General features: G+C 46.3%; 1 protein-coding gene across 1 annotated transcript in view; it reads left to right on the top strand.

Annotated features, from left to right (window-relative positions):
* SORL1 (sortilin related receptor 1) overlaps positions 1–16495 on the top strand; it is a 172066-nt gene that overhangs the window by 70576 nt on the left and 84995 nt on the right. The window contains exons 12-13 of the mRNA XM_047070249.1: positions 2440–2528; positions 16265–16443. Of these exons, the coding sequence (XP_046926205.1) occupies positions 2440–2528; positions 16265–16443 (268 nt within the window). The remainder of the gene's footprint in view (positions 1–2439; positions 2529–16264; positions 16444–16495) is intronic.

Here is a 16495-nt window from a genome sequence, read left to right on the forward strand (position 1 = left end):
AGTTTTAATATCAGTTTTAAAGAGTTCAAGGGGGAAAAAACAGTCTCTCATATTTACCCAGGTTATTTCTTTTGCCCTTTCTTCATTCCTGAGAATCCCTGTAAGCCCCTGATAGGTTTCCCTACGGCCTCAAGAAACTCCTTTAGCATTTTTTGTTGAGCAGACCTATTGGCTACGCATTTTCTTGGTTTTCCTTCATTTGAGAATCTCTGTATTTCGCTTTCCTTCCTGGAGGATATGTGTGCTGGATATAGAATTCTGGTTTGACAGTAATTTTCTCTCAGTGCTTTAAAGACGTGCTACTATCTTCTTGCCTCCCTGGTTTCTTATGAGAAATCTGTAGTCATTTTAGTTTCCAGTTTCCTGTATGCAATGCGTCATTTTGTGTAAATGCTTCAATGTTTTTTTCCTTATCTTTGGTTTTCAGCAGTTTTCTTGTGATATATCTAGATGTGGTTTTCTTTGCGTTTGTCCTGTGTGGGTATGCTGATCTTGAGTATGTGAATGTATGTTTTTCACCACATTTGGTAAAGTTTCTGCCATTATTTCCTCAATTTTTTTTTTTCCCTGCTCTAGTCCCTTTTTCCTGTTATTCTTGGACTCCAGTTACACATGCTTAGACCTTTTATTATTGTCCTCCCTGTCTGTGGAGCTTTTTTCTTTTCAATCTTTTTTTGTGTGTTCTTTTCTTTTTTTAATTTGAAAATGTTTGTTATGTTTGTTTATTTTTGACAGAGAGACAGAGTGCGAGCTGGGAGGGGCAGAGAGAGAGGGAGACACAGAATCCGAAGCAGGCTCCAGGCTCTGAGCTGTCAGTACAGAGCCCGACTCAGGGCTCGAACTCACGAGATGTGAGATCATGACCTGAGCCGAAGTCGACTGAGCCACCCAGGCGCCCCTGGTGTGCTCTTTAGGATGCATAATTTCTACTCTTCTATATTTATTGCCAAGTTCACCAATTCCTCTGTCATTTCCATTCTGTTGTTGAGCCCATTAGTGAATTTGTTACTTCAGATGTTAGATTTTTCTGTTCTAAAATTCTTTCCTTAAAAAAAGAGTTTCCACTTCGCTGGGAAGAATTCATGTCTTTTGTTCGTTTCAAGTGTGTTTTCCTTTAACTCATGAGACAGAGTTATGATTGTTATTTAAAGTCTTCGGTTATTCTGGCATTTGAATCATCTTGGTGTTGGCCCCGTTGATTGTCTTTTCCCTTGAGAATTGGACACGTTTTATTGATATGCTTGCATGTTGTAATTTTGGATTGTGTGCTGGACATGTGAATGAGATGCGTGGAATAAAATCTACTGGAGGAATGTCGATATTTTTGTTTTAGCATGTAGTAAATCTGCTCAGATTCAGACTTGAGCTTCCTTTTTGTATTCTGAGGGTGGCAGTTAAAATCTCAGTTCCATTCGCTAAACCTTTGCTGTGCTGGTTTAGGTCCTGCTGCACACATGTTTAGTTTAGGGGTTGGGCATGAGTTCATATACACAGAATTAGAGGATTTACTTGTTCGACACTTTCCCCTCTGGGATTTCATCCACATTCTCCCAGGCCTGTAGGGGCTTTGTTTCCTGATTCCTTAGGCAGAAACAGTTTCTCCTGAAGGTTTAGCCATCCATCTGGGACTGAGGTATTCCATGACTGGGACTTTCCCTTGGGGCAAAGCCATACCAGGGAACCCCAACCTTGTGGTAGCTTCTCAGGTTTTTAAGTCCCCTACACAAGCCACCTGATTTTGTTTACTTTTCAGCATCCTTGGGCAGTTGATTTTTGTATCTTGTTCAAAGTTTTCAGTTGTAATTGGCAGGGACGATGGACTGCCGTGGGTTTATATAATTACGGTAGAATTCGAACTCCAGTTGGTTAATTGTTAAATTTTTTTTAATGTTTATTTATTTTTGAGAGAAAGAGAGAGACAGAACGTGAGCAGGGGAGGGACAGAGACAGAGGGATACACAGAATCCGAAGCAGGCTCCAGGCCCTGAGCTGTCAGCACAGAGCCCGACGCGGGGCTCGAACTCACAAACCGCAAGATCGTGACCTGAGCTGCAGTTGGACGCTCAACCGACTGAGCCACCCAGGCGCCCCTCCAGTTGGTTAATTTTTAATCTCTGGTTGGTGAGAGTAGATTTGGGTTTGACTCCTGCCTCTACTGTTTATAGTCAGCCCCTTTAATATGAACCCTACTTTCTTCATTTGCGAAAAAAAAAAAAAATTAGGATATGAGAACTTGCTGCCCTATCCCAGGGTCGTGTGGAGCAAACGAGGTAATGGATGTGAATGTGCCCTGAAAACCAAAACATTGTATTCAAGTGGTTGGTGTTGCTGCTGCGTTTTCATGTGTGTGCCCGTGTATGTGTGTGCCTGTGTGGCGTGCATGGTTTCTGCCCAGTCACCTCCACAGCGGTGGCATCAGCGCTGGCTTTTCCTCTTTAGGCACTTCCTGGACCTCACTACTATACTTGGGGAGATCATGGCGGCATCATCATGGCCATCGCCCAGGGCATGGAAACCAATGAGCTGAAGTAAGTGTTTCCGATGAAGCTTTTTCTTTTAACGTCACGCTGTACTCCCCAAAATTTAAGTCTGTGAGTATAAGCGGATTATCTCTCTACAGCCCTAGATTGTTGACGGCACAGTTTATGACCTCAGCGTAATAAACCCCCGTTTCTAATAGGGGGATGATAATCTGCCCTTCCTATCTCAAGGGGGTATCATAAGAAACAGATGAAATAATTTTATTGAGCCTACAAAGGACAGCTCTCTATAAATGTAAATTAATAATGGCCAAACAATTAACTAGGGACTTTAACTTGTCTTTCTTTGCTCTGTGTGTGACATAGAATGAGTGATAATAAAAACAGTCGATAAATGATAATAGTACCTGAGTAATCATTTCAGAATGCATTCTACGTGGTAATCAGTTGACTTCCGCTGTGATCCATTTGGGTTTTGGGATTCATAGGAACAGACCTAGAAGGGACATTTGGGGTTAACTGCTTCATGTTATAAATGAGAAAACTGAGGCTTAGTAAGGTAAGGTAGCTTGCCGAGGATTCCCACATCTGTTAGTGACGGGCCGGGCTGGTACTCATGTTAAATTGCATTCTGTACTCTTTGCAGATGTATTGCTCTGAAAAGCAAAAATGTCAAGGGTCTGTAAACTCTGCCTGCGTAAGTCTGCTTTTATCGGAACCACTTTGATTATTTTTGTCTGAGTTGGGACAAAAGTTAGTTTTGTTAACGTTACGTCAGGGCACACGGGCTGTCACTTCTCCCTATTTTTAAAAAAATGAGCCTGTGGCTCAGTTGGTTGAGCATCCGATTTCAGCTCAGGTCATGATCTCATGGTTTGTGAGTCCGAGCCCCGCATCGGGCTCTGTGCTGACAGCTCCCTCTCTCTCTGTGTCTCCCTCTCTCTCTGCCCCTCCCCTGCTCATGCTCATGCTCCCTCTCTCTCAAAAATAAATAAATGTTAAAAATTAAAAGAAAGTTTATTTGTTTTGAGAGAGAGAGGGAGAGCTAGAGCGCACATGCACACATGCTAATTGAGGAGTGGCAGAGAGAGAGGGAGACAGAGAATCCCAAGCAGGCTCCTCTCTGTCAGCACAGGGCCTGACACGGGGCTTGAGCCCACAAACCGTGAGGCCATGACCTGGGCCAAAATGAAGAGTCGGACGCTTAACCACCTGAGCCACCCAGGCGCCCTCCCAGTTTTGAGCTGAACCCACAAGATGTATTACTAACGGAGGTGGAGAGGCTTCGCTAATCATCTTGTTTAATGCAAGGAAGAAAGCCTTCTTTTCCTTTGCCCCTTTTAGAAACAGGGTTCAGCAGCAAGAGAGAGGTGGGTGGTTTGAAAAAAGAGGCCTTAGCATCTGGTTTCCCCTGTGGTGAATTTGCCCTGTGCTGAGGAGCCTGGCCTCAAAGAAGCAGAGAGAAGCCAAGTCCTGGCGTCTGGCTGTTCTCCAGTCCGTATGGCCCTGGTCAGCTGCTTCTCTCGAGCCAAGAGTCAGAAGCCCTGTTTGTGCGCAGCACTGCGTTCGCATTCCGATTGGTGTTTGCGCCCATGAGGACAGTCACCGAGCGCTGTGCTTCCCACATTTGAGCTGCCATTTGTTTACCTCTCCGGCCACTTATTTATTTACCCATCAATTATCAGTTCGCATCTCACGCGCTTAGCAAACCTGAATCGTGCCGGGTACTGAGTCTCTAAAATAAGATGTTTCCCCTCACTCGGAAGGAGTCCATCCTCCAGGACTAAGATCCCCAGGCCAACACACGGTGTGACGGTTGGGGCACTGCTGTGTGAGACATAATGGTAGGGGACACAGTTTGGCTTCCTGTGCATCCCATGCCATTGTTTGAGTGGCAGTCCGATCGTAGAGTCAGTTTCTGGTTCTCCTAGGTTAACTTCTCTGCAGATTCCATTTGCATTCCGGGCTGGCTTCACGGAAGCCGTTCGCGTGACTCTGGTCCTCTCACACCATCTGTCGGTGCGCCCGTGCTCCGGGAACGCAGTGTCATTGCTGCACCAGCAGGAGCAGCACACGGTCAGGAAAATAAACCTGCCAGAAAATCACCGTGCCTTCCCCAGACATTTAAAAGTGACCGCAGGGTTGTGGACTTGAGGGTTTGTGGGCACTGTGGCACCTTTGTATTGCTCCGGGTTGTTTGGAGGCATCTGTATGGGTGGCTCAAATAAATCCCTTGCAAATTCGAGAATATTTTCAGGCCTCCTAGTGACAGGTGCATGTGTCCCGAATATCAGTCTGAGCTTGGCCTAAATCTCTGTAGCCACCTGGCATTTACTTAGTATGTTGCTTTCAGAGGTTTTTGTTTTGTTTTGTTTTGGTTTTTGGGTTTTTTGTTGTAGTGGTGGTTTTGTTTTGTTTTCTGCTTCTCCTGCTTCTTTGCTTTTGACCTGTCACCCTGTGCCATCAGCTTCATCAGAAGAGAAGCAGGAAATAATACTATGGTTAGTTCATATCCTCAGACTGCAGTGTCGACTTACTGTGATACGTGAGCACGGACAGAGGATTTCTGTTGCAGGTCTAGATGTGTTGGGCCCCTTCAAGTCTGGCCTCCCCGACCACCGTGATCGCTCTCCTTGAGTCTCACGGCGTTTGTTGGCTGTCTTATTATTTGGGCATTGGTCACATATGGACGTCCCTCGCTAGTTACCCTTTCGTTATATGCCTGACTTTTTCAACTCATTAACAAGGTCTTTTGCTCAGTATTTCTATTCTGTAAAGGCTAGCAGGTGCTGAGTCAGTGTTTGATTGTTCAATAAATAGGTCATGCACACTTAGTCTTGCAAGGTTGCCTATTTCTTTACTGATTTATTTAAGCATTTATTTGTTTTTGAGAGACAGAGCACGAGCAGGGGAGGGGCAGGGAGAGGGGAAGGCACAGAATCCGAAGCAGGCTCCGGGCTCCAAGCTGTCAGCACAGAGCCTGACACGGGGCTCGAACCCATGAACTGTGAGATCTGAGCTGAAGTTGGTCGCTTAACCAACTGAGCCACTCCGGCGCCCCTCTTTACTGATTTATAAAACCAGAAGGGGTGCAGGACTGTGGCAGGTGCGCGGCTCTGAGGGGACCGCTCCCACAGTGCTCTGCCTAAATGGCAATGGCTGGAACTCAAGTAGGAGTGGCAGGGGGTGGGGGTTGGTCCCCCAGATATGTGCAACCCAGAGGCATCAGGGCTAGCCCAGTCTACCTTCCTCACTTTTCACATAAGGAAATAATGTGACTTGTCAGTAGTTAGGGCCCAAGCTGGAACTCGAGCATATTTCTGTTAGATAATCATTTCACGTCAATTACGCGAACATTTGTTGAACACGTGCAATGAACCAGAGGCGGTTCTAGGTACGGAGGATGCAGAGGCGAGCGAGGCATCATTCAGGAGCTGCCTGTGCCCACTGTGGCTCTGTTATGTCTCTGAGCCAGCTGCAAAGAGAGGCCAGGGGAAGGACCTGTTTCGAAAGGGAGCTTCCTGACACAAAGCCTTAGGGAAGAAAGCCATCATCAGGAACAACAGGAACTCTCGTAAGAGTTTCAGTAGGGACAGAGGTTGGAACGTTGCTTAATGTAAGAGTTAGGTTTTTGTTTTGTCTTGTTTTGATGGTGGTTCTTTTAAATTATTCACATCTGGGGTGCCTGGGTGGCTCAGTCGTTTAAGCGTCTGGCTTCGGCTGGGGTCATAATCTCATGGTTCAGGGGGTTTGAGCCCCGCGTCGGGCTCTGTGCTGACAGGTCGGAGCCTGGAGCCTGCTTCAGATTCTGTGTCTCCCTCTCTCTCTGCCCCTTCCCCGCTTGCGCTCTGTCTCTCTCTCCCTCTCTCTCTCTCAAATATAAATATACGTTAAAAAAATTTAAACTATTCACGTCTTTCTTTCCCTGATTAGCACGGATAACTAAGAGTTGGCCATTACTTGTTCAGCTTCTGCCTGGACTCTCCTCTGAGGCTGTTACCTTTGTTATTGTTAATTGAAACTGAGAGCAAGAAGTGGAACCCTGTATTTTTTGCTCTTGTGTTTGCATGTCTGAAATGAGTAAATAAGAACCCCTTCTGGGGATTCAGCTTCATTCGATCAGCACGTTGTCACCGTGAACCTGCTCAGGGGATGCACGGTTTTGTTGTGTATAATCCGTGTGTTCTTCAGAGAAGGGGCTGCTGTGTTCTTCCACTCTGATAAAACAAAACAAAACAAAACAAAACAAAACAAAAACCCAAACACAGGTTTGCTGACTTGATCATGAAGGACAAGATCATTTTCCATTTCTTCTAGGCAGGTTTACCTGCCAGCAAAAGGCTATTCTTGGTAGTTTACTAATAATATTTTGGGCTCGCCCAAAAGCATCTTTCCTCACAGGAGATTTTTTTTTTAATTTTTTTTTTTAACGTTTATTTACTTTTGAGACAGAGAGAGACAGAGCATGAACGGGGGAGGGTCAGAGAGAAAGAGGGAGACACAGAATCGGAAACAGGCTCCAGGCTCTGAGCTGTCAGCACAGAGCCCGACGCGGGGCTCGAACTCACGGACCGTGAGATCATGACCTGAGCCGAAGTCGGAAGCTTAACCGACTGAGCCACCCCGGTGCCCCTCTCATAGGAGATTTTTGATTGAATAGGGCTTTCCTCCCGGAGCCCCGAAAAGACAGTGCAAAGATTACATCCGGCAGTGCAGCTGTCTTTTCTGGACCTGAGTTCTGGAAGCAGCCCCTTGGTTCCAGAATGTGGGAGATGGCAGTTAGCCCGCACGCTTGTGGCAGCATTAAGGCGGGGGGGGGGTACCACTTACTGGGACGGTTGCAGAGAGAGCCATCCCTACCTGCTTCATTTTAACCCTCATGTGGTCTCTTCGGCCTTTGGGTTATAGTGAAGCCGGTGTTATCACCTGTTAATTGTTAAGAAACTGAGTGATGGGGTTCAAAAAATACAGTGCAGTTCATTTAATTTCCTTTAGCAAATGTTAATTAATGCCCCTCTGTGTGCCAAGAAAGGTGCCAGCTGCCAGGGGCGGGAAAGTGAGGAGGAGGGCTCGTTTCTGACAAAGGGCAGTCTGCTCGAAGATGCTCACAAAATCAGGTCATGAAAATAGAGTACGGGGTAAGGCAGAAGGAGCACACGGTGCTGTGGGAACACAGAATGGGGGCCAGGGAGAAGGAAGGAGAAGGAAGCCAGGAGAAGGAAGGAGGAGGAAGAGGAAGCTTGAGCGAGGTTGGTGTGCCATTTCAGGGTTAGAAAGACCTTGGCCAGAGAAGGTCGGGCATGAACCAGGATGGAAGGTGTAAGCTCGAGTAGTAATAGAATGCAGACTGCAGGGAGGGGGCCGTCAGACATGGGGATTGAGGTCGGTGTAGGTAGGGGCTGGGGGCCGGAGGACCTCCATGCCTCCCCTGGAGAGATCAGACTTGCCTTTCAAAGTCGGGGGTCCTAAAAACGCCTAGAGGGTTTTCAGTAGGGGAATGACAGGGCTAGATTCACGTTATGGAAAAGATGGCTCTGGCCAGCTGAGGAGGATGAACGTTAAAGAAGCAAGAGTGGACGTGAGAGAGGAAGCTGGTGGGGGGACTGAGCATTTTGGGGGACAACGTCTGCAGGACTGCTTTTGACTAGGATGATGGGGGACGCTGATCAGACCCTTCGTAGAGGCGCAGGGGAAAGTGAGGGGAGCAGGCCTGAAAGGCCATCAGAGGAATGTGGGTTTGGACACGGTGGGCTGAATTGCTCTGGGCCGTCCAAGGGGAGATGTCCAGCAGGAATCTGGACGTAGTCCGTCATCTGGGTTGGCCTCCCGCCAGCGCTTGAAAGCATTTTTATGGAAGTCCACCAGTCTTTCCTTGAATAGTTTGAGTCACAGGAAATTTACCAGATCACGAGGGGCTTCCATTTCACTTTGGGACAGTTTGTTCATGTCTCCATTCGCTCACCATTTTTATCCATTTATTCCTTTACGAATGGAGGTTCTCAGGTCGGAGAGAGCCCCAATTCTCCTCTCTCCGGTTTCTAGCGAGTAGGCTTAGTTCTGCCCCCAGGAGACGCACACAGAGGCCCTTTCCTCCTTCCCCTGAACACCTTTCAGGATCTGAGGCCCCTCCCTGTCCTCCTGTGTGTCTCCCATTCCGTGGCAGGTGGCTCCGGTTCCTGTCCTCTGATGCTGTGGGATCCCGACCCTTCACCATCCGGGTCTCCTTTAGCCCACCTCACGATGTCAGTGCTTTCAAATGTGGGGCCCAGATCTGACCCCAACATGCAGGGATGAACACCAACGCAGCTCTGGACACCCAGTTTCTGCCAGTGAGAACCCAAGACTCTTTTTACACTTCTGACCGCCTCCCTACCTTTCTAGCTTCTACTAAATCATCTTGTAGAAACTGAGATATCGATTTACACGCCATGAGATGCTCAGATTGTAAATCCACCGTTTAGTCAGTGCTGGAGGATGCCTCGTCAAGATGCAGAAAATTTCCATCACCCCAGAAAATCCCTCTGTGCCCCTTCCTCCAGTACCACCGCCCCACCCCAGCTAGAGGCAACTGATGGTCCGATTATATTTTTATCACTGTAGGTTACTTCTGCTGCTAGCAGAATTTCCTGCGTTTCTTATCTGGCTTCTGCTATTCAGCATCATATTTTTGAGATCCTATCTGTGCTGTGATCTCTACCAGTAGGTTAAGTTCAGTTTCACCGTGAAACCTACAGATCTTTTTTTTTTTTCTTATGGGTTTTATTAAAGGCATGATTTTCTTTTTCTTTCTTTCTTTAAATTTTTTTATTTGAGTATAGTTGACCTACGATGTTACATTAGTTTCAGGTGTGCAACGTAGTGATTCAGCATCTCTGTATGTTCTGCTGTGCTCACAAGTGTAGCCACCATTCGTCACTATACCACACTACTGTAATATCATTGACTTGAGACTATATTTAGTAGTAATACTTTTATTTTATTAAAAAAGTTAAAAAAAATTTTTTTTAACGTTTATTTATTTTTGAGACAGAGAGAGACAGAGCATGAGAGGGGGAGGGGCAGAGAGAGAGGGAGACACAGAATTGGAAGCAGGCTCCAGGCTCTGAGCCATCAGCCCAGAGCCCGACGCGGGGCTCGAACTCACGGACCGTGAGATCGTGACCTGAGCCGAAGTCGGACGCTCAACCAACTGAGCCACCCAGGCGCCCCTAAAAAAGTTTTTTAACGTTCATTTATTTTTGAGAGAGAGGGAGACACAGAGCGCGAGTGGGGGAGGGGCAGAGAGAGGGAGACACAGAATCGGAAGCAGGCTCCGGGGCTCCGAGCTGTCAGCACAGAGCCCGACGCGGGGCTCGAACTCACAGATTGAGCCGCAGTCAGACGCTCAACCGACTGAGTCACCCCGATGCCCCAGTAGTAGTAGTGGTATTTTTAAAGTTTATTCACTTTGAGAGCGAGAGAGTGAGCATGCGGGCAAGCAGGGGAGGGGCAGAGAGAGAGAGGGAGAAAGAGAGAGAAAATCCAGAGCGGGCTCTGTGCTGTCAGTGCGGAGCCCAAGGTGGGGCCCGGCTGGAACTCATGACACGTGAGATCTTGATCTGAGCTGGAATCAGGAGTTGGACCCTCAACCGACTGAGCCACCCAGACGCCATGAGATTTTATTTTGAATAGGTGCGTGTAGGGTGGAAATGCCACCTTCAGCATTAATGGAAACTCCAGAAGGAAACTAGGGTAGTTAAACATGCAGCATACTTTCCTTTCCTTGCATCTCTGGGAGTACGTAGCTGTCTGTCTCCACAGACATAACGCAGGAGGCCCGTGACTTTCGTTGCTATCGTGTAGGAAAACAGCCTGAGAATGAAGACCACAGAGAGGAAAAATGATCAAGGGGTGGAGAAAACAGACTGAATCCCAGCGACAGCTTTGCCGTACTGAGGGGACTTGTGCCATTGGACTGCTCACATTCATGAAATAACGCATTCTTTTAATTAATTAATTTATTTTACCTCCAAGCCAGTTTGAATCGTATTGTAACTTCATGATAAAGGCAGTATAACCCTTCACTAGCTGGGTGACCTCAGCAAATTACTTATCTTATGGAGACTCAGTTTTCTCATCCGTGGAAACGCCTCACAGTATTTTTAACATGGTAATTTAAACAAGGTAATTGATGCAAATAATGGAGTGCATTATCTCGACTTAGAGTAGTTTTATTATCACTACTTTTTTTCCTTCCCTATAGCGTTGGTTTCGGGTGGAGAATTTAGGGGTTTATCACTTACGTATAACACCCAGTGCTCATCCCAACAAGCGTCCTCCTTGTGCCCGTCACCCATTTGGCCCATCCCCCACCCACCGCCCCTCCAGCAAGCAACCCCTCAATTTGTTCTCTATAGTTAAGAGTCTCTGATGGTTTGCTTCCCTCTCTGTTTTTATCTTACTTTATTTTTCCTTCCCTTCCCCTGTGTTCAGTCTGTTTTGTTTCTTAAACGCCACATAGAAGCGAAATCGTATGGTATTTAAGACCAGATTTTCTCCATCTTGGGTCTGAGCAGGTAGGCTTTTGAAACAACATGTGGAACTTTTTTCTCATGTTTGCTTATTCTTTTGATGTAATAAGAAGAGTGTTTTGAATCCTGTTTGGGCATTCATTCCATTATCAGTCCAACTAGCCTTGTAGGCTTTGCACATTTGATGGGTTGACCTTCCATATTGTTATTCATATCTTTGACTAAAGCAGGGAGCAGTGTGGGAACGAGCGATCTCATTTGGGGTTGGGTTCACACCATATGTCGGCAATCAGCACACTGGGACTTGTTTTCCCAGCGGTGAATTTTATCTAGCTGTGTGGTCCATAGAGATCCTTATGAAGAAAGAACGTTCTCTATCATTGCCCTCTTCTTCAAATCAAGGATTACCTTGAGAAAAGGAAGTGGGATTCAATTGTTGTGTTGTGACTTGGGTGTGAAATCATGTGAGTCCCAGCCCTGACTTCCTTCTTTTCTAAGATCTCTCAGATCAGCTGTTGCCATTCTTGAAACCATTTTTTAGTTCCTTTTTTTTTTTTAATGTTTATTTATTCTTTGAGAGAGAGACAGAGACAGAGAACGAGTGGGGGAGGGGCAGAGAGAGAGGGAGACACAGAATCTGAAGCAAGCTCCAGGCTCTGAGCTGTCAGCACAGAGCCTGATGCCGGGGTTTGAACTCATGAACCACCAGATCATGGCGTGAGTTGAAGTTGGATGCTCAACCGACTGAGCCACCCAGGCGCCCCCATTTTTATGTTCTTTGGGAAAGTAAAACTATTCTTCCTCTGGGCTTCAAGAATCTCTGTTCTTTGTGATTCTTTTAGAGATTCTTATCTGCCATCATATTTTGAACTTTTTCTATTCTCTAGAACGTTCTCTCTTTTGTACTCATTTTCTTTTAACATCCCTGTCTTTTTTTTCCTGCCTTGTCCAGTCTGAAGATCATTCTTGGTAAAGATACAACCAAAATAGAAATTGAGTGGTTCTGCCTTTTTTTTCTTCTTTCTATTGTTACTATTTATACCAGTGACCATCAAAAGGATGATCCCTTTCTGGTTCTTTATAGAATTTCTTGCTAATACTTTGTAGAATTTACTAGGCAACCAACCCACCATCCCACTGACTCACGAATCTATCACTAATTGTTATAATTTGAAGCATAATCTTTGACTCATTTTGGGTTTGTTTGCTCACGGTTGCTGCAGATTACTTGCCATCAGAATTATAACGGGAATTAACTAGCAGATAAGTACTGCTCTTTAATTTTTTTTTGCCTTTGGTTGTATGGCTCTTTTCTTATTGTGAACATGTTTAAAAATCTGAGTTCATCGGGGCACCTGGGTGGCTTGGTCAGTTAAGCGTCCGACTTCAGCTCAGGTCATGATCTCACGGGTCTGTGAGTTCGAGCCCCGCGTCGGGCTCTGTGTTGACAGCTCAGAGCCTGGAGCCTGTTTCAGATTCTGTGTCTCCCTCTCTCTCTGCTCCTCCCCTGTTCATGCTCTGTCTCTCTCTGTCTCAAAAATAAATAAACGTTAAAAAAATTAAAAAAAAAAATCTGAGTTCATCAAGGACCTTTCCGTACAGCCACACATTTATGTCTTGAATATTACCACTTCCCTTATTTAGTGTATCTGTGTTATATTTATATTACAAATTTATTACATTAATTATATTAAATGACCTTCCCATCCTCTTGAGAGTTTTGACCCTGGGATTATGTGTATATTTTTTTTAACATTGAAAAAACTTTTTTTTTAATTTATTTATTTTTTCAACGTTTATTTATTTTTGGGACAGAGAGAGACAGAGCATGAACGGGGGAGGGGCAGAGAGAGAGGGAGACACAGAACCGGAAACAGGCTCCAGGCTCTGAGCCATCAGCCCAGAGCCCGACGCGGGGCTCGAACTCACGGACCGAGAGATCGTGACCTGGCTGAAGTCGGACGCTTAACCGACTGCGCCACCCAGGCGCCCCTAATTTATTTATTTTTGAGAGACAGAGAGAGATAGAATATGAGCAGGGGAGGGGCAGAGAGAGAAGGATAACCAGAATTCAAAGCAGGCTGCAGGCTCCAAGCTGTCAGCACAGAGCCCGATGCGGGGCTCGAACTCACAGACTGTGAGATCATGACCTGAGCCCAAGTCGGATGCTTAGCCTACTGAGCCACGCAGGCACCCTTATGTGTGTATTTTTTTTTTTAATTTTTTTTTTTTCAAACGTTTATTTATTTTTGGGACAGAGAGAGACAGAGCATGAACGGGGGAGGGGCAGAGAGAGAGGGAGGCACAGAATCGGAAACAGGCTCCAGGCTCTGAGCCATCAGCCCAGAGCCCGACGCGGGGCTCGAACTCACGGACCGCGAGATCGTGACCTGGCTGAAGTCGGACGCTTAACCGACTGCGCCACCCAGGCGCCCCTACTTATGTGTGTATTTTTATCTGAACATTTTGAATCCTCCAGTCCTGAAGGTTAGGGCTCTGATGGTCTTTCCTGACTGTAGGAATACACAGGTGACTTGGTTTGTTTTCTTGCAAGGCTGTTGTCATTTTCACCCCATCAATACATGTTCTTTAGGGGATCAGAACCTGGTCTAGAGTAGATGTCCCCCTAACTGTTGCAGTGGTAACGTGACTTGCTTCTTCCCCGAAACTCAGAAAAAGCACCGCTTTTTTTTTTTTTTTAATTTTTTTTTTTTTAACGTTTATTTATTTTTGAGACAGAGAGAGACAAAGCATGAATGGGGGAGGGTCAGAGAGAGAGGGAGACACAGAATCCGAAACAGGCTCCAGGCTCTGAGCTGTCAGCACGGAGCCCGACGCGGGGCTCGAACTCACGGACCGCGAGATCATGACCTGAGCCGAAGTCGGACGCTTAACCGACCGAGCCACCCAGGCGCCCCAAGCACTGCTTTCTAAATGCGCAGTTTGTTCTCAGATACGAGGCTCTGCTTGGCCATGTATCAGTCTCATCGAAGTGTCATCCCATCAGTCATCTGGGAACCTCTCAGGAAATGGGGTGCTTCATTTCCTAAGGTTATCGGGGGTTCAAGGAGCTCCTAAATGGAATTACGGGGCAGTGTGCAAATGGATGGACCACCAGCATTATCCCTGATAGCTCTCATCCTGTCTGGATAATAGGCAAGCTTTTCCCATTCATTTTCCTTTAAAAGTGATACTCGGTCGTTAGCTCATCACACTCGTGCAAGGAGAGTGAGTGAGTTAACTTATCCCTATATCTGCTTCAACATCAGCTTCAACCAAACGCAGTTCAACCAGGTGAGGATTTCTCCTCTTTGGAAGATCCGTAGGGGAGTCACTTGGTCCTCATTGACCTTCTTTATTTATGTTGCCTTGTACACCGCTCCCCACCTCCCATTTAACCCGTGGCCTCTTGCAGAAGTACCCATTGTCGTCATCTCGATTTGGGAGAGAGTGTTTGGATCGTATGATGTTGTGAAAAGATTTGTGTCGAGCATTCTTTGAGGAAGAAAAACTAAAATCTCAAAAATACAGGAAACGTGAAAGAAAGGGAAGTTTTGCACGTAGGATTTAAGAGAGAAGCGAGAGCTGACACTGAAGAGAGCTCTAACTGAGTGGTTTCTCATGTTGAGCATCTTGGCCAGCTTCCTGGGAGGCGAAGCAAGTGTTAGGTATTCCCCATCTCCCTCTGCGCCTCCCCTCCCCCTCAATACAAAAGATCATGAAAAATCAACACAGTTATGTCAGTGCTGCCTATTTCTTTAAAGAGCTTGCTTTCTCGTTCGGCTGTAGCAAGAACAAGTCCTCCTTGGAGGCTTTTCTCTGGACATATTTTTCCTCCACCTTAAAAATCTGCCAGACCGCGGGAAAAGGCGGAAGAATTGTATAAAGGACACCCACAGAAGTTTGCCCAGAATCACCAGTTGCTAACATTTGCCAGTTTGCTTTACTTCTGTCATCTATTCATCCTACTTGCCTGTCTGTCCATAGGTCTATCCTTTTGTCATTTGTGGTTAAAAAAAAATGTTTATTTGTTAATTTTGAGAGAGAGCGAGCATGAACATGAGCGGGGTAGGGGCAGAGAGAATCCCAAGCAGACTCCATGCTGTCAGTGCAGAGCCTGATGCGGGGCTCAGAATCATAAGCTGTGAGATCATGACCTGGGCTGAAATCAAGAGTTGGATGCTTAACCTACTGAGCCACCCAGGCGCCCCTTGCTGAGCCATTTGAAAAAAAGTTGTAGCCATCGTGTCCCTTCACAGCTAAATATTTAAAACATGTATCACCAATACGTACGGGTATTTTCCTATGCACTCAGAATGCCATTCTCACATCTAAGGAAATTCACATGAGCTCAGTGTCCCTTACACACTGTATTTATGTTTTCTCAGTTGTCCCAAGCTGCTTACAGCCGCCTTCCCCCACCGGTCTGGGATGCAGTCAAGGTTTACACATTGCGTGTGGTCGTTAACACCTCTTTAGTCTCTTTGTAACAAGCCTTCCGCCTTTCCTGGTTGGTTTGTTAAGTTTTTCACGGCCTCAGTTTTGTGTTGGAGGAATCCAGACCAGTGGCCATGGAGACCGTCCCACGTTCTGGATTTGTCCGGTTGTACAGAACGGCACATAGATGATATTCTCAACGCTTTATCCGGGAGGCACGTGACGTCAGGTTGTCCCATTGTTAGTGATGCTAATTTTGGTGACAGTTGGGACTCTTAATCCATTGTAAGATTGCATTTCCCCACTTGCAGTGAATGATTCATCTGTGGGTTGATGCGAACACCGTGGTCCCCATGTGAACCATGTGGTTGTAGCATTCAGTGGTCTTCTTTGCCCGACTCGGTCATTACAGTGTGGGTTATGGGATGGTCGTTTTTCTCATGCTGTCATTGTTTTCAATATGTATCGGGTAGCATTGTAACATAAGAAAAACATCTTCCTGTTTCCCTTTTCTCTTCCTTTCAGCATCATTCAGAGACCCCTGTCGTATTTCTATTGGGTATATAATCTGTTACCGCCATTTTTCTGTTTTTATGTTCAGATTTTCCCAAATTGGCCAGTTGGAGCTCCATCAGGCTGGCTTCTGTGTCCCTTTGCACTGACTCCGTTAGTCTCTTAGCACGTCCTTGCTTTCTGGCACAGCCTTGAAGGTTCCCTGCTCCGGTTGTTCCTCCAGAGAGTCCTGGCTCTTATCACTAGTGAATGTTACCTGGAAACCAAGCCCTTGCCCTAGAGACTTTAACTGTAAGTAAGAATCCTCTTACTCGTCCTTGGCAGATACAGTACCAACGAAGGGGAGACCTGGAAAACGTTCATCTTCTCCGAGAGCCCAGTGTTTGTGTACGGGCTCCTCACGGAACCCGGCGAGAAGAGCACTGTCTTCACCATCTTTGGCTCCAACAAGGAGAATGTCCACAGCTGGCTGATCCTACAGGTCAATGCCACGGGTGCCTTGGGTAAGCCGCTGCCTCCTCGGCCCCCTTCATGGAGATATTTGTTGACCAGGGC

This window comes from Lynx rufus, unplaced genomic scaffold (genome assembly GCF_022079265.1).
Source record: "Lynx rufus isolate CCGP_SWC_20201006 ecotype Redwood Valley unplaced genomic scaffold, mLynRuf1.p SCAF_9, whole genome shotgun sequence".
NCBI classification, from domain to species: Eukaryota; Metazoa; Chordata; class Mammalia; order Carnivora; family Felidae; genus Lynx; species Lynx rufus.